Here is a 19,353-nt window from a genome sequence, read left to right as displayed (position 1 = left end):
AGTAGATTTTTGGTGACTGCTCCGCTGCAACATTGCAAAATTAATATTAGCATGACCTTTTCAGGAGGGCCCTGCCTCAACTCAAATGTGACTGTAACACGTTCGGTTTCTGGGACAGGCAGTGACATTTGGCTGGTGATGGAGAGGTTCGTTCACAGCTCCAGCAATCTTACTTAGCATTTCCGCTCCCATTGATTACCTTTTTGCCTCATGTGTCAACCAGAATGACTCCAGGTTATTGTTGTTCGCGGCGCTAAAAGCACAGAAAGGCCTAATAAAGCCTACAGGATCCTGTTCCAGCATCAATTTATGAGTTAATGATTCATATAATGAAGACAGGAGATAAACTTAGCGGCAGTTGAGTACAGCTCATAAAATTAAATTTAAGTGATGATAAATGACCTAATCGTTGTGTACATTAAGTCCTGCTAAAGCTTGTGAACATAGGATTGGCTTGTTAACGCTCAGCAGAAAAATGTATCCGACACGGCAACAGAAAATGTGATTAAGAAAATGCCGAGTTTTATTTACAGGCATTTTCATTGGCTGCTCTTTACTTACCATGTAGTGTGACACAATACAAGGAGGTCTAGTAATCTTTACGTTTGACTGAAAAGAGAATAAAACAAATTATATTGCCTTTTGGCATTAGAAAAGATCTTTTATTTTTGAAATTTGAATTTTGAAAAAATATATGATAAATAATTTTTATTAAGTTATTCTTTGAGCTGCCTCTGACGGTGCATATAATGAGCTAAGTCGTTGCCAGGCTACCAACACAACACCCAAATGTCTTGATGTCAACATTTAAGCGAATGTTAACAAATCTCTTTCTTAGCTGCCATTTTTTAACCTTCCCTTATATGAATTTCATATGCCTGAGTGGTTTATCTTGGCTGTTATTTTGTGCACAGTGGTTAAAAAAAGACAGAAAGAAATGGCACAATGTCTTGAAGCTTTTCCACCTCACTCTATTCCTCTGCCCCTTTATGCCTCCAAGCCAGGATCTGTTCTTAGTCTGCGGCCAAGCTCGCTCCCAAAGGTTACAAGTGCATCTCAGCATAAACTTCCACTTTTAAAGTTGGTTTTAAAGTACAGGAAAGGAACATTCACTTTACCAAAGAAGGAACAAGTACAAAACTCAGGAAGGCTGATGACAGCACACCTACAGAAGATAAGTAGATCCACCACTGGAAGCAGAATTTTAGAAAAAAAAAAAACATACCAAAAAGATCCATGTTTTTCAAAAAGTCGTGTAATGATCTGGGTGTCGGTGGTTTGACTTGCAGATGTCAAACTCTAGCCAGTTTTGGAAATGACAGCGGAGGAAGGGAACAAAGCCGTTCAGTCCGTGTTGGCTGCTCTTCCAAATATTGAATCAACATGAACAGCCATTTTGTGTGACTTGGCACTTCTCTTTTCGCAGGTTAGGATGCTTGTTTGTAGTGCGGGCAATTTTCTGTAAGCTTCATAGCGTTGAGCGTCATACGTCATAGCCAAACGTTAGCAGTCCGGTAAAATTTTAAACTTGAACAGTCTACACCAGGGGTACCCAAAGTCGGTCCTCGAGGGCCGGCATCCTGAATGTTTTAGTTCTCTCCCTGGTTTCACGCACCTGGATCAAATGATGGCTTAAGAAGAACACTGAAGTGCTGAAAAGGTTGTTACTACCACCAAGGAGAGAACTAAAACATTCAGGGAGTTTTTTTTTTGCTGTAAGGAATTATTTTACTACAGCATCACAGTGTTACTACAGTGTACTGGAAATGATTGTTGTGAATCTTGAAAAGTAATTTTCATAAAAACCTTTTTTTAGTAAGTGACGAACCATTATAACTAAATGTATGACTTCTAGGCCTTAACACAGAGTGGATACGTTTTCAGGAGTTCACTACAGTCATTCAGTAAATGTTTCTCTAACAATTTTCTCAAACAAGTTTTCCCTCCAACACCTTATTATTCCTTAAAGAGTCTGCTATAAATTTGTTTGCATTCATACTACTGTATGTTGAATATTTATTAATCTTTCATGTTCCACTTGCAGGTCTGAAAAGCAATCACTATTCCATAAGTGTCTTGAAATGTGTTCAGTATGTTTTCTTTTCTTTCTTTCTTTCTTTTTTCTACTATCGGCTCAGGGGGTTGTTCTCCTGCATTTCTCTTTTCCGGCAAAGTCCAAAAATGATTACACTCTAAAAGCTTTAAATATGCTGTAGCTCCAGGTCAGGCTGGTCCTGAAGGAGTCATGCTGAACTGGCTTTGGACCTCCAGTCAGAGCACATAGAACTTCAAAGATGTGTGTTTGCTTGGGGAGCCAAAATCTGGCTTTTAGCAATAACTCATGTAACATAGAATGTAAAAGTACAGATCTCTTGTTTAATTAATTTTATAATTAAATAACATTTGGAACCAGCGCAACCAGGCACTTTGTGACATAAAAAACACATGTCAGGGTTTAGGTTTTTTTTTTTAGGCTCTTTAACCAAAACTATTCAGTTAACTAGGAATTTTTGCTGTTTTAAGAAATTAAGTAAATGTTTCCTGGGACACAAACTTTTAAAAAAATCTTTTTTTAGTAGAATTTTGTTTCACCCAGGGTTTATTACTGAATATGTTGTTACTTTCTGCATCGCCTTTCTTTGTTGTCACAAATACTAAGTGTTTTGTAAACTGTCAAATTATGTCTCAGAGTTGATTGTGAATAACTAGGTCAAGGTTTGACCATTCTGTTTTAGAGTTTGAGCTGGAAGTGCACAAGTGTTGTCCAAACTCCTTAAGAATTGTCAAAAAACCCTTCAGTTTTTGTAACGATGTTAAGCTATGAAGTCTAAGCTACCGGTAGCATCATGAACAGCTAAAGGTTAGCCATTCATAGTATTCCTAAGGTGATCGTTTTTACTGTGTCCTTTTTTGTCTTTTCATCAATTAATTTTTAGTCAAGCACCCAAAACACAGTGTTACAAAATTTAAAGAAGTTGAGGCTTTCTCGGTTCTTTAATTCCTCGTACAAAAGGAAGTAAAACCATTTTCATTTTTACTACAACAATAAATCTCAAACATTGTCTGTACAGCCAATTATACTGGAATTATTGCCAATTCTGTTTTTGTTAAAAATGTTGCTTTCCTATGAATAAATGAACTAATATTCAATTATACAACCTCTGCTTCTTAGAAATGCTCCCCATTGTTGCATAGAGTTTTAAAACTCTTAGCATCTGCCAACAAGTATTTTGACCTGGAGAATCAGGACATGCAGCATGTTTGATATCACCAAGTAGGATTTCTGTTCAGGGATTAGGCTGGTCACACCATGACATTGATGATGTTGTTTGGAACTAAGATGGTGCTCTCTTACCTGTGGGTGTGTGTGTGTTTGTGTTTGTGCTATTGTCTTGTTGAAACACCAATTTATGGGATATTTTTACTTTGTGTTAAGGCAGTGTGGATCCTTCAAGAACTTTGATTTCTGCAGCCTTATCCACAATCCCTGATATGCAATAACATGTCTGGACACATAGGATAAGAAATATCACCATAGCATAATGTCTACGCCACTGTGCTTGAATTCAGTGTTTAGAGCAAACGTCTAACATGTCGTCTGCAGCCCTTAGAGCCAAAAGGACAATCTTGCTAGCATAAGTACACAAAATGTTCCACCAATGTCCTAAAGCATTTAATTTCTTGAACATGGTAATGTTTCAGTAACACAGCATCAGCAACATGTATGTCATGACAGTTGGCTCTGTTAAATTTCTATTTCTTTACTATGTCCACTGGCAAACTATTTCACCTGTAGAAATAGATTTCATTTTACCTTAACAGGTAATCTGGTTGATGATGTAGGACTGCTGTTAATTTTAACAGAACTGTGTATCAGGGCACCAAACCTATGCCTCAGTTCCACTCAGCAATATGGCACTGAATGGTTTGACATGGTTTAGCTTGGCATATTATTTCTACCAGCGGTTGGACTCTCAATGGGCAACGAAACACCTAAGGTGGCGTCATACTACTGCAACGACAAATGTGATGCACTAGCATGTCTCATTCTTGTTGGAAGCAGTCGCAATTTTCTATCCCCTAATCAATGGACTGTATTGTGCAGTTCTGGCCTAACTGTACCTTACCGATGTCCTATGGATGTAGAACTGAAGCGGGCACAGGAATGGTGTGGAACGGGTCGGTTGTATGGGCCGCTTTTACACTGGAAACAGAGAAAAATAGCATAGAAAACCACTATGACATTTTTTAGCACTTCTCTTCATAATAACAGCTCAGACTAAAACAGCAACGTCATGAACCAGAATTTATACGGTGCAGATTTTACATCACAGCATGTTGTTACCCTCCTGTTGCTCAGTGGATCTATTTTTCCCCCAATATTTCACTCTTGCTTATTTTTGTTTAAGAAATGATGAAATAACTACATTTGCTAATGTAGAAACACCAGAGCGCCCTAAATGAAAGGAATCCTCAAAGGAACAACATTAAAGGGAATGTTGTAGCGACTCGTCCGATGCTTTAACACACTGCCAGAAGCTAACACTTGTTCTCTTCCAGGGTCAATGCTTTTAAGTTCAACCTCTTTCCTTACAGCAGACGCCACAATATATTAAGACCTTCAGCTGGAAAAGGACTCCTGACAATCCTTCCGCTCACTGTGTGTCCTCAATCACACAGGTGAGGGATTAGACTGGCATTTTTTATTTTTTTTCTCTCACTGGCTGATTTATATTGCAAGCCAAAGTCAGCAGCAAGGTGTGTATACCGCTCAGAGGCGGTGTCCCACAAGCGTCCTTATTAATCTCTCTTTCAGAAAGTGGAACGCTCAGCAGTAACCCAGAGGAAAAGCTCAAACAACCATCAATCCTCCAATAAAACACAGACAGCAATTTGCGAACCTCGCTGTAACACGCACACGTTGCTTCCGCCGAGGACAGCCGGCAGCGTGTGCGAGCACCGAGGACGTAAAATGTAATATTACAGCAGGAATAAATACATTAGTAGAGAAATGCATCATAGGGGAGGCTGCACATTGTTTGTTACACATCAGCCCTTGAACAAGAGGCGTTTCTTTATTTATGTTGAACAGCATGAATTTCCGAGGGAACGCCAGATTATTATGTTCATTGGGAAAATATTACACCCTGACCTAAAGGAATTAAACCCCTTTCTCCTCTTGGTCAAGATGAAAAATGGTCCTTCATTACTACTTTTAAATGCATATGTTATTTGAGAACATTATAAGAATCAATCCGTTTTTTATTGAAGACGTATTATTGCTTTGAAAGGAAAAGGTCAAAATTAAAATAACTTTGCCCTAAATCCATCCAGGTCTCTAAATGCAGGGATTCAACTCATTGTCCTACTGGCACATGGCTTTGCATATTGTAGAGAAAATGAACTTAAGTTGCATTTCTTTTTTGTCCTTCAAGTCACATTTTCACATTGGAACAAGTGCAATTCTATAGTGTTCAATTTAGCAAGCCGCACTGCCTTGTAAATGAGGCATTAAAGGGCCATTTTGAATAAGGAAAGAAGCGGATTCTTTGGAAGATCAGCTCCTGACACATTGATGTGTATGTGTTTTATTTGCCTCCATTTTGCATAGTGTGTGTGTGTGTGTGTGTGTGTGTGTGTGTGTGTGCAAAGTTTAATAAGCACAATGTTCTACAGCATCGGAGGTCGGTAACTTACTTTCGGCGCGAGCCAACTTTTATTTTTCAGTACTAAATAATCTGGAGATGAACAATGAATGAATAAACATCAGTTTGTGTATGTAAGTGGTCAAATAATCATCAGCGGAATATACAGAAAAGTTGGGCTGCAGGCCATCAGCTGCAGGCGCTGCATTTAGCATGCAAAGGATGGTGAGTTAATCTGAGTGAGTCTAAAGAGCACAGCATGAGATGAATCAATGCTACCTCTGGGAAAAAAGTAATCTTCTAATTTTACAAACGCGTGTCTTCGGACTAAAAGTATAATTAGCATTTTGCGGCGTCCCAGCAAAAAATCTGACTTGATTCTCATAGAAGGAGGAAGTTAAAGATTAAGGTGATGGAAAGTAGGCCTTCCAGCCACAACTACCTAGGTCTGATCACAAAACAGAAATTCTCAAAATACTGATGAAACATAAAGAAAGTTGGCCAGCAGTAATATACAATGGTTGGATTAGTGTCATTCTATTAAATATTTTTGTAATGTCTATAAAGAAAGGTATAAATCAGAGATGCACAATATTAGATTTTTTTTGTTCAATATCTAATATGCCAATATACTAAAACTCATTTGGCCAGTAACCGATATCGATAGCGATATTTTTTCCCTATATCTACTTACTAAAACTTTATGGCTTTTTCTACTGTGGAATTAAAATACTGCATTATCTTCATCAATTTATCCTGCTGCCAAATGCAAATGCTAAAAAGGAGGCTGAAAATGATGTAACACTTTCAACTTGCCTTATGTTTAATGTCAAATTTATTCATGACATCCTCTCCCTCCAAGACAATGACACTCAAGCAGTGCACATTTGTAAATCTTCACAAACAAAAACTTCACAAACCGGCTCACGAGGAACAAGTGAAAAACCCATCAGTCTTGCGTTAATTCTCTCAGTTTCTTATGACGTCGTTCTGTGCTGCAGTCACAGTCACTGGTTTTTCATATATAACGGCTTTGATATCGGTGAATTATTTTGACGGAATGGTCGATGTCCGATATTAAATTTTACAACTAATATCGGCCGATGCCGATACCATGCCAATAATATTGTCCCAATATCCCAATATTTTTAACATGTCAATTTAAAATAAAAGGTAAATTTTAAAAAATATGTATTTAGGTTTCAAAATTCCCTATTTTTCTTTGTTTTATTAGCTGGTAAGCATGCCTGCCTGTTTCCAATCTCAATCCTCTTAGTTGAAAGAAAATGACTTCCCTACTGGAACTACAGCATGTTGCTGTAAGACTATGATAATATTTCAGAATCTTTGTGCTTTGTTATGTTTTGATACTGAATAAGATGTGATGTGAATATGTATTATATGTTAATATTAAAGGGGATCCTCTCTAGCTGTTTGGTCTTGTTGAAATTTTCATTGCAGCTCTTTATGCAGAATCCAATGTAGGTGGCATAATTAAGCATAATCTTCTAAACAAGCCAGCAGATATGTTTTGTAACCTTTGGCAGTAGGTTGAGGCTTCATTGAGTTACATTGGCAACATTTTACTTGATTGAAACATAAATGGAAAACCTTTTTTTTTGTTGGCCTATTTAAAAACAGTCATATGAAAACCAGTCGTCCTGTTTTTCCTTCTCTGTGCCAGTAAGTGTAAGGCACCTGCCTTACATGTGTAACAGCACTTTTTGTGCACAAAGCAATTCAAAGTGCAGCTGAACATCAAAAGAAATACAGAAAGAAAATAAAGCTTAAGCATAAAGGCATCGCATAGAATACAAAGATGTTAAAACGCTGATTAGTAAATTTTTTTTTTTTCAGGAGATCATTAGTCAGGTTCATTTATTCAAAAACTGCTGCAGAGAGAATTCAGTAGCCCCGATTTAAAGGAATCAAACGATTCTGCACGTCAGGTTTTTATGGAGTTTGTTTCAGAGTTGAGGTGCGTAGAAAACAAATGGTGTCTGATCTGTTCTCAGAGGACCTGAGGGGTCTGAAGAGCAGCTTAGAAATGTATTTCAACCCAAGAACTTTTTAGTTTGTTAAGGATCAACAGCAGAATTTCTCAGATTACTAGACACTTTAAATGAGAGAGATAATGTGAATATGTACAAAATGTGGGTTTTAAAAGCTGCTTTTAGTTATAAAGGGGGAAAAACGCTTCTCAAACCAACTGGCCATGTCTGCCTGAAAAGTAACCGGTCTCTTCTTACGATAAAAAAAATACAAAGTGATTCCCAGCATTTTTCTTTGTTCAGTTTCAAAAGCCACACCAACGCCTAACTGCTGTTTGACTGGAGAACCAGAACCACAACATGAAGTAGGTTAAGAGACCTTAAAAAGCCACACATCATGCCTGAATATAAAGAAACTACAAAACAGATGAGAAACATTGGCAATGACATCCATCAACCTGAAAAACCTTTTGGGGCTCCAGGAGCCACAGCACTTTGACTGTTTCAGATGCTTGGCATAACCCTAAGTGGGGCTTTCCATGCTAAAAAAAAGTCTCTCCAGTTTGGCTAAAATAAAAAATATTCTGTAAAGAGCAGGGAACCAAAATCCCTACAATACCAGTTATTGTAATCACTAAAGGGTGAAGTATTTATCAGGTTTTCCATAACTGGCCAGGTTGGTTGAGATTTGATCCCTTCCTAAATGAATTCATCGTCACAAACAGCTCCTTGCATTCACTCTGGTTATTTTCGTCTGTTCATCTCTGAACTAAACAATGCCAGGCCTCATTTGGCTCAATCCACTTCATCATGACGATCATAAAGGCATTGTCTTGGATTAACACAGAGATCTCCAGAGTTACTGTTTTCTGATTCAACCTGTTTCAATGGCTGTATTTTAACTGAAATAGCTGCGTCAGTGTGGAGAAATGCAATCATTTTTCTTATGAGTTTAACACTCAGGTTTATTTGATTCTCACTTCCTTACACCAAGATACACTTGTTCGCTGCTCAGGCCTCGCCCTATTGATCGCAGCGGAAAGAGTAACAACTTACAGGCCGCTACAGCGGTCGTAGCAAAGGGCAGTGTAAGAACTCCTGCTTTGAAATAATGTAACGTTAGACAGGTAAAATCCACTTTTTTTTTCTTCTAGAGATTTTCTTCCCTCGTTTGTTGAATCAGATTTGAATCCAGTTTAAGCTGATACCGAATATAAACATGCAGATTTAGTTGACGCAGCGTCCGAGGCGTCTGTTTAGTGTTTTTATTTGGGGTGTTTTTGTATTGTAGGGTGCTGCTGCTCTTCTAATTAGCACTTTTTCAGTGCGGTCCTCTCTTTCCAAGCATTGAAGCATCCTCGAACGACACGCCAGAGTTGTTGTCGGCCTTGTAGCTGCGAATCTGTGTGAGGTGGATGTATGATGAAGAGGGATCTAAATCTGGAGCGCAGTATGGCATCCTGTAGGTGTGAATGAGTACAAAGGAATCTTATTTTGGTTCGTTCTGTTTTAAAGTAGTGAATGCCGTTTTGTACATTTTGAAATTTGATCTTACGTTTAACTATGGGAAACCATTATATAACACATTTGTGTTTTGAGGTTTAATTATTATTTAAGGACCACTAATTCCAACCCATTAGTGGCTGTCAGTTTATTTACTTGAATGACTCAACACTGAGAAGACCAGAAAGACTTTTTCTTGTTATTTGTTATTCTTTATTTGATGCAATTCATGCAAACCAAAGATTTATTTTCCCTTAATTTACACAGAAATCACACTTTTCAAAAACAGATTGATTTTACACGTCTAAATCTCCATTTAGCATTCACTTTTTACTTTTAAGTTACTTTGACTTTCTGTGTAACATGACCAACAATTTTTGAAGTTAATTTTAGACAGTGTTATGTTCAGAAAGGATGTGAGGATCTTTGATTATTATTTACTTCTGTTGTTTGTTTGTTTTTTTAGTGGAGCTGAAATTCAACTTGGACCAGTACGTGAACAAACGCTACCCGGGCCTGGTGAAGATTGTGAGGAATAACAAGCGGGAGGGCTTGATCCGAGCCAGGATCCACGGCTGGAACGCCGCCACGTCGCCTGTCGTCGGCTTCTTTGACGCTCACGTCGAGTTCAACACTGGCTGGTAAGAAAAGGTCACATTTAAAAGGGGAAAGTCCAAGCTGCTTCTTTGTTCTCGCTCACCTTTGCCTTTGTGCTTGGCTTATTTTTTAAAACAGAGGGATGTCATGTCACAGCATGTGTAAAAAAAAATATGGTGTGCAGTTTGGTCTGGTTCTGATATAACACCATATCAAGCTCTAACTGATACATCACTATCTATACAATGGTCCAAACATAAATGCGGGTTTTTAGATGCTTTTTTTTTTTTTATGTGTTTCCCCATTATTAGCACAACTGCAGCAACTGATAAAGTTCAGCTTGAATGATGATATGCGCTGTGCGGGGGAAGGGTGTGAGTAGCGCATACACAACAGTGACTGAAACTGCTAAGACACGCCCCCTCACTCTGATTGGTTGTTTCTGACTGGAGCGTTGTGTTGCAGCAGTAAGGACCAGTCATGGCATAGTTACTTTGAAAAAGTAACTTTAATCGGATTAGTAATTACTCCTTGAAAAAGTAACTTAGTTAGATTACTGACTACTTGATTTGGAAAGTAACTAAGTTACATTAAAATTAACTATTTTAGTTACTTTCAGCAGCTGCTAACAACAACGCTGTGAAAATTACATTGATCTTTGCCAATACTTAATTATAAGCTATTGTATAATGGTAACATCAACAATGTGTCTCCACTTATAAGGTTGAACTGAAGGGGAGATTTTTTAATGGTTACAGTACAAAAAACAAAACATTAGTAATTTGTGTATGTTTGTGTGTGGTCCACTATTGTCTGGAAAACTCTAAAAAGGATTTTAACCCCCCCTCGCCCCCAGCCTCCAGCCTGTCTGTTACGGCCCTGCGTTTGGTGTCAGAGCGCAGAGCTCCTCCTGCGGCTCCACAATTCAGATGGCTGCTGCACAGATTTGTGACACTTATCTTAGTATTAATAATTATAATGGCGTTTAGTTGCACAACTTTACGGACTTTTTCATTCGTGGCTGTTTTCACGTTTATTGCGCTGTTCATATTAGTCTCGATGTTTCCAATGTTCTGGATAGCTCGACGTAATTGACAGGTAATATATTAACTTGACATTAACAAAGACACAGCGGGACGGATCATCCGGGAAATGATGGACAGGGAGAGCCTGACTAAAACTAATTGGAGGTCAGACACATTCTGGGGTTTCTGTTCGCTTATTTCCAAGCCCAAATGAGCAACTTCACATTAAAAAACGAGCCCAAAAAGCACAACCCGCGATTCATTAAATTTGCTAGCGACTTAAAAAACAAACAAACCCCAAAGCCGCTTATAATAATTGGACTTGGCAACAGAAACTCAAAGTAGTTTCTGTTTTTCTATCAACAAAATGCGCGTCTCCCTCTTGCCTCCATTGTTTACGTTTCTGTCGCTGCTGATACTGTAGCATAAAAACGGCGATCACTGGACAAGACGCGTAGAGGAAATAAAATTAAAATCCAAAAGAAAATAGTAACGCACAGTAACGCAAAATGATTTTGATAAGTAACTGTAGTCTGACTACTGGGTATGAAATAGCAACGCGTTAGATTACTCGTTACGCGTTACTACGTTACTGACATCACTGGTAAGGACCACAGGGAGTTGCAGTACTTTTTTCTGGTTCACTGTAAATCCAGAACATAATCAGCTTCTTTTTTTTTTTGTGATAATACCAACATTTTTAGAACGCCATGAAACGCATGTTACGTACCATTAGCGGTACTCGCACCACAGATTGAGATGTTGCTGTAAAACATGCACATTCAGCAAGCATTGCATCCTGACCATTTCGGCTCAAAGTAATTTTATCCCTGGGTGCTGCACTGATTTTGGTGGAATGAAATTACTTCCCGGCATCTCACTGTGTCTGCCTGTTTCATAAGTTTACCAGCAAGCTGAGATCGATGCAATTGGCACCTAATTTGCGCTTGTCACCTTGTCAGTATTTGAAGATGAAGTGTAGCGGCAGTTTCCTTGCAAGCTGCCTGGAAGGCAAGAGTTCGACACGGGAGGAAGAGACGGCTGGAGGGAGAAGCGGAGGAATCGAGGAGGACAGCAGCTTGTGACACTTGGGTCTCACATCAGTAAAAGTCTCTGGGTGATCCGGTGCTTCTAGCAGAATAGATGGGTAAAATTGAAACAAAATATAAAATTATTTTATCCTTTCTTCACCAGGTCTGCCACAAAAATGACATAAATCTTTACATTTAAAAGATAGAATAATTAAAATGCTGTTCGTTTCTTTACAATCAATGCAGTTCCAACTTTAGTGTACAGTTGCAGCTAACAATAATCTTAGTAATCAATCAGTTGTTCTGATGATTCATTGAGTAATTGGATAAAACAAATGGCACATTCTGCGGGTGTTTCATGTAACCACTTAAGCCTTTTTTACACAGTATTAGAAACCGGTTAAAATATGCAAATAAGAAAATATTCAATTTTTTTTTTGACTCAGAAAATAAGAATTTTATTGCCTAAAATACATTAGTATAGCATTCCTTTAGTGTACCCTTAGTTATTTGTAGCAAAGGATACATCTGCAGCTAAAGAAATACTGTTTATTCATTTCTTGGTTATTTTTTTGGATTAAAAATTGGATAGCATAATGTAAGTAATAGGGATTTCTGTCATTGGGTGAAGCTAAAACTATGCTATTTGAGGAGTTTTGGGTCTTAAATGCAAAATGTATGTATTTTCTTGTAAAATTTTTACTTCATTACTTCTCCCAGTATGTTGTTCTTTCAGCAAATTTCCTTATTATTATAAATCTGTTTACTCCAGTTAATGATTAATCAATTGCTAAATCAGTTGATAATTATTTCAATAATGGATTAATAACCAATTAGTCACAATTAATCATTTCAATCCTGCTCCAGGGTGATTGAAAATTTTAAATAATTTTCCATAGATCTGTAGGAATACCTGTACAAATCCTGCAGTTTTGTAATTCTTTCCACTATTTCAGAAAGAAAACATGTTAAACTCAACCTGTAGTGTTTAGATTCTTCTACAGTAATTTTTCAGTATATATTACATTGTTTTTGACATTCCCAGTGCACATGACCAGTGACACTTTTATTATTTATTATTTATTGATAACTTTTATAGCTGCAGCTTGCTTTAAGTGCAACGTGAATAAATCCAATTCAATCAAATGAAATATTCTGAGCGCCGTAGGTGTTTTCACACTTGCTGAAGAACAAAAAGGTCAAAGGCCTCTGAATGCTCCTGAGCTCAGAGCAGAGCTAATGTGTCTGTGCTATTCTGATTTGTACAGTTAGTAAATTATTCCACATTAATAATGCAACAGTAAACTGTAAATCAACGTCCAATTTTTAAACAGTTATAAAAGTCCTGCTTTGAGATCTAACACCGAGCGGTACACAATTTCTGAATTTAGTTATAAAGCTGAGTTTACTACAAGGCTAATTTTATGGTGGTGTTGCTAACAGAAAATATTTTGTTCACCAGTGCAACCAGGACACAATTTTGGTGCTGGATCTGTGAGAGCAATCCATTACTTTACAAATATTTGTAGACTCTGTCTGCATCCCTTGACTCTTGATATTTTCATTTTTTGAATTTCTTTAAATTTATTTATTTTTTTACTTCTTTGCCCACAAAAATGACTAGACACTTGATTTCTATTATTTGGAAGGGTTTCCCATACATGTCATTATGGTGTCCTTGGATGCTCACAAATAAGTCTGTCACAATAAACTACTAATAAGTAAATCACATAATAAATTAAAATGAGCTTTATAATTTACATACAGTTGATTATTATTTTTTGAAGAGCAATTTTAGTCCATTTTACGTATGGTTTTGATTTTGTGTGGGGTTTTTTTTATGAGTTTTCTTTGGTTTTTGTGTTTTATTCTGGATATTTAGAATGTGGAGCGTTCTGGACAAAATTAAACTTTACTGGTCGTCCAGAAGGCAAACTTCCATTATTCTGCCATTATCAATATATTATTGTGAAATGGTCTCTAAAGTAACAATGTTATTGTTTATCGCAATAATTTCTGGGATAATTTATCGATATTTAATGCTGTCACCTTGATAGACCTGCTCACGAATCTCCTGAAGTTTATTTAGCTGAAATAAAAACATTTGAAGGGAAGGCGGCTTGCAGAGGGATGTTTTAATGATCCTTGGCTGATGGCTGGAATGTGACCTGCAGGTCACACACGGCATGCCAACCACTCAGGAAGCGGCGCACATGAGAATCTGCATCATTGCCTAATGATACAGATAATAATTGATATCTGTGTGGTTCCCGCAGCAGTTTTCCCATCTGTTCTTTCCATAAATAGACGTGCATTTCCTTCCTTTCCCCCCCATATAGGCACTCTCACCTCCACACAGCATTATCGGTCTCCACCCATCTCCGTCTTCACTCCGGCCCGTCACCAGAACAGTCTGTGGCCTTAGCTTTACCTGCTGCCAACGTGGTATTTGTTTTTCTCCCAGCTGCCATCCTCACAAACCTGCGCAGACACACACACACACCCTCGCCGACTATCAGTCATCTTCGTTTTTATTCGACGACCAGCAGCAATAGCTTTTCCTGCCTTCAGATCTGCTTTTACGTGAGGTTTTATTTACTGAATTCAAAGAAAACGAGAGCGGCGTCGCAGTGATCTTTGTTCAAGTGCCGTTGCCGGGTGGAAGGATATAGCGACGGAGGAGATGACAGGCATCTTCAAGAAGCGCATTTGTGGTGCTTTCCTATCAGAGCGTGTGTGTACGTAGATATAAATGTATAAATATATATATGTGTGTGTGTGTGTGTGTGTGTGTGTGAATTTATCTCGGGCTGTATGCCTGCAAACACTGAATAACTCTCTGCTTTATTCAGATAGATTCACTCGTGATAACTGCAGTTCCTGTTTGTTAGAACGGGAAGAATACCTATTTATCATAATATGATTATTCACCCTGGCACATGCATTGATAAGTGAGATGGATGGTAGCTGAGATGTTGTGGTGAATCTCCCCTCAATGACCTTGCACTCGCTGCCTGTGCATACTGAGCCAGAGACAGCGCTGTCAGCTCCTAGCTGCAGCACTGTGATTCATTGGCGAAGTCTTCCCCTCCAGGGGGTTCAGGGGGAGAGGAGGGTACATTTGCAGCTGAAACGTATCGCTGGTTCACATTATTATTAAGGCAAACATAATTGCATCGTGCCGTATACGGTGCGTTTGAAAGCAGCGTTGCATTCCCTCACACCGCGCCGCCTTATGAGGATTTAAGAGGCCGCTGGCTCTCAGCTGCGGAGTCTGAATACCGCAGCTCTGCTTTTGCTATAATACGAGGATGTCAAACTGTAGCTTAGGTTACTGAGGTGTTGCGTCAACCTCCAGTCCGTCCCTGCCAACACCTGATAATGATTCAGCCCTGCGACAGCAATTGTTTGTCGAGCCTTAAACGGGAGCGTGCTGTAAAGAAGCAGATTAGGAGGAAGTAAAGGCGCCGTAATTAGGGCCAACCATTTCCATAGCGTCAACCGCTGCAGCTGTTTGAAAGCACGGGGAAATTGATATTTATTTGGCTTCTGGAGTCGAATCTGCGATTAACAATTGATGATAAGCGGAGTTAGAGCTGCTCCATGCCGACTGTAACGCTGAAGATAATATTGCCGTTGCAGGGAGATTTTAATAAGTGCCACGCTACAGACAGCCGCGCTTTGATGGATTTCAAACACCTTTATGAGCCATTAAGAGCATCTGAGAACAAGACAAACTGAAGTTCATAAAACTAAACCTGGATCAAATCAACCTCCTGTATTTATTGAGTATGTCGTATTTCCCACAGCTTTAACGAAGAGTGCTTTGTAAAAAAACAAAACAAAAAAAACATTCACAGTTTGGAACTTTATCCACATTTTGGCACATCATGATGTCAAATACTACTTATTTATTGTTTTTTTTTATTAGAGACGCACCGATCCGATATTAATATCAGTATCGGCCTTGATTTTACTTAGGGATAATAGATGAGCTTGTAGTCATAGTGGTGCAGAGATACTTTCAATTCATGGCATGTAGCTTTTTTATTCTTAGCAAACGTGAATTATGCTCCGATCATACTTTGTGCAGGAGCAGCTGGAGTGAAGTGAATGGAAAAAACCTCAACAATTCTGAGATCCTCAGATCTCAGGCTAAGCTGACCTCCAAATCCAAAGAAAGGAAAAAAAAAATACGCAAAAAAAAATAATTCCGCAACTGTTCAATGTCTCACCACCTCCTGAGCAAATACATTTGGAGTGAGTGCAGAATCTCACATTGCACTCTTAGACCCTTCTCCAGTTTTATGCCTCTGGAAGCTGCCATGTGCTCCAGGTGAAGCCAGACGCCGTAATGAATTGAAATTCTGCATGGGGCCCTTTACCTTCTTGAAATTCAGCCTCTTTCATGGGAGGCAAAAGACCGGCCGGTTTTATTATGTGCTCTAAATATGCATGTCGACGCCGCTCTGTGAGACTGGCAGCAGAAATTACAGTGGCTGGTTGCACAGGCAAAGATTTAAAATGGTTAAAAGCCCTTCCCATATTACTCCCATTACCGTATGCATTCAGAAAATGAAAATTACAATTTGCAGGACTTATTTTTAGCATTTCGTAGTTGCCTAAAGCAGAGAAGCCTTGGTGCTGTTTTTCATGAAAACCAACCAACAGTATTTTTTATGATACTAAAAAATCATAACTAAAAAATCATTTAATTATTTTTAGTTATTTAAAAATATATATTTTTTACTAAATGTTAAACTGTAATGTAACATTTTGTGGTTATTATGGAATATAATATTTCCTGAAAAAATATTAATGCGATAAACATCAATGAGAAATCACACCAAGAGGTTGTGATGAGTAAGTAATAACCTTTACACTGTAAAATCTTAAATTAATTAGTCAATAAAACAACTAATTTTGCTTACTTGGTTGATTTTTACCATCACATCCTTGCTACCTTCTCAAAATTAAAAAAGTGAAACATTGTCAATGTCTGGTTTAAGGGCTATCAGTAGCATTTTTATATTTTTCAACATAATGAACTGCAGGTTGAGTACTTTGTCAATTTAGACCGTTTACATGTCTGATTTCAAGAACAAATGAACAAACTCCTGGCTTCAGTGCATAACACAATGACCAAAGTGAAAACAGAGGTAGCTTAAATGTGAAATAATGGGGTGAAAGTGAGCATGGTTGTCTGGTGAAAGTGAGGAGGAGACAGGAGAAATATTTTCTGAGAAGCAGTAGCTTAGAGATCTAACACACCGGAACCCAATCTTTTTGTAATTCACCTGTGGAAGTTTTACAGCACCACCGATTGGTCTGGCATATCTGCAACATGTCCCTGTCGTGTTCATGGACATTTTGACTTGATCGTTTAAATCGACCATGTTCGTCTTTGTGTGCATGAAGGCCTTGGTCTTCTTGAGGGTGTGGTCGATGACTCCATTTGTGGTATCTGGTGTTGCCGTGGCATGAACCATATTGTGTCCTCTCCTCTCTCATCCTTTGGTTGAGGATTCCAACCGCTCTACAATCCAAAGCAAAATGTTGTCCGCACTAATTTGCTTTCACAAAGCTAACCTCCTCTTCCTGCGTAGAGCACCTTTTGAGAGCACGAATGCTCACTCTGTCCAATTTGTGTCGTCAATATGAAGCCACACATTTCTTCAACACATTAAGGGCAGAAAGGTCCTTCGTGGTCTAAAAAACATTCTGTTTTCTGCTTAAAATGCCCTTCTTTGCTCTGAGGCTCAAAGCATCACATTCTACAGCCCATATGGGAGCTTTGTGGCTTTCTGTTCTCTGGGTCCAAAAAAAAGTGAATATGTGGATACATTTTTTTTCTTAGAACATTTTCCATATGTATTTGCTTCTAAAATATGTTAAGTGCACTTTAATTTTCTAAACCTAGAAACCTGATTTTCTTTTTGGAGAGAAATTCTTTTAATCAATTTATCAATATCCGTCGTGCAACAATACAGACTTTCTGAAACAGGTTGGTATGGTACACGCGAAATGACAATCCACATTTGTTAACCACTAGTGTCCCGAGAATTATGCTCACTTTACTAATTTTATTAAGTGCCTCAATGAAAGGAAGCCAATGATTGCCAACTGCACTTGCTCTGGGGTATCCATTTTACAGCTGGTAGAGTTACATTTGCTGCAGACAGCTGGATTTAAATGACCTCACTGAATGGATGCTCATCCTCCCTGCTCTTTATGTTCCACTTTAACTAACATCTGATCCTGCATTGTCAGCAGTGCATACCAGCCAATGGTGTAAATGTCCTTGTGGCCATTGTTTGCAACTGGCTCAAGACCAAAACACTCCGGCTCTTATGTAGGTTGACAAGTTAATCAAGCACATTTGATTAGCAACAACTGACCTACTTAAGTTTATTCATTTATTTATTTTAAGAGCTGTGTCATACTCAGTGTGGCACAGTGAAGGGAGCAGCAATCGAGACCGCCATCAAATATTCAGTTTTGCGTGAGTCATTACTTGAGGGAGGGGAAATCCTAGTCTTTAATATGGAACTGAGAGTGATTGGGTTCAGTGGGGATGAATTACCCTCTCAGTGTTATGTAGACGAAATAGCAAATAGAAAGACAAATGACGCATGCTCGCCTGTCAAAACCAGATGTGTCCTCATTCCCAGAGCTGCTCTCATCTCATTAAGCTTGTGGATACTGAGATGATCTGGAAGAGTCGTATTTAACCTGGAAAAATAGTCTACTGTTGCTCTCTGCGGTAACGACTTTATGGTATTCTTGATAAATAAAATTGATTTTGTGAAAAATAAAAATGTCGGCGTCCTCCCGAATGTAATTACTTCATCCATAGTAAGTGAGGAAGCACTGAATATAAACTGTAGAACCTGATATGTTTGGACTGTTATGATCTAGTAGGGCTGATAGGTATTTTCCTTTCGAACCTAAATAAAAGAAAGAACCACAGACAACGTATATGAAGCGGTTCTTCACTTTGGATTCTAATTCCGAAGGCAGAGAGTTTTACTCCCAGAGAGAGAAACACCATTCACTCCTTCATGCACACACAGCAACAAAACAGCAAACAAAACACCAATAGCAGCACAGCAAATAACAAACTTTCTATCTACATGAGGACTTTCCCTTAAGAGGCGTCCTCTAAGTAAGGAGGCTCTAAGAGCCTGTCCTTTTGCCTTTAGTTGAAACTCTCTGTCAACTGGGACTCTAACCCTTCATTATTCTTTAGTCAAATTGAAATGTTAATATTTGACAAGGACTCAAACCTGTATTTCTTTAGTCAAATTAATATTTGACAAGGACTCAAACCTATATGACTTAAAATTCACCTACGTTTCTGTAGTTTTCGGGTTGTCCAGTCGGATCTCGTCACTCCGCCGTTGGCAGACAAAGTCGGATACGTCGCTGGCCCAGCGAAGAATTTGCTTCCTGGGTTTTCCTTTCCAGGTCCAATTGACTCTGGCCGTGCACGGATTCAACGCGTCTTCCTCTGCCTGACAGCGGGGGAGGTAAGAGATCCGGGTCACGGCACCAAATAATG

The 19,353-nt window shown here is 38.6% G+C and overlaps 1 protein-coding gene across 2 annotated transcripts in view; it reads left to right on the top strand.

Annotated features, from left to right (window-relative positions):
* Positions 1–19,353, top strand: part of galnt9 (polypeptide N-acetylgalactosaminyltransferase 9) — a 123,251-nt gene that overhangs the window by 45,031 nt on the left and 58,867 nt on the right. For both annotated transcript variants that reach the window (XM_028034364.1, XM_028034363.1), the window contains exon 4: positions 9,606–9,780. In XM_028034364.1, coding sequence (XP_027890165.1) covers positions 9,606–9,780 — 175 coding nt within the window. The remainder of the gene's footprint in view (positions 1–9,605; positions 9,781–19,353) is intronic.

Source organism: Xiphophorus couchianus, chromosome 12 (genome assembly GCF_001444195.1).
Source record: "Xiphophorus couchianus chromosome 12, X_couchianus-1.0, whole genome shotgun sequence".
Taxonomy (NCBI): Eukaryota; Metazoa; Chordata; class Actinopteri; order Cyprinodontiformes; family Poeciliidae; genus Xiphophorus; species Xiphophorus couchianus.
This window is presented reverse-complemented; position numbering and strand designations above follow the sequence as displayed.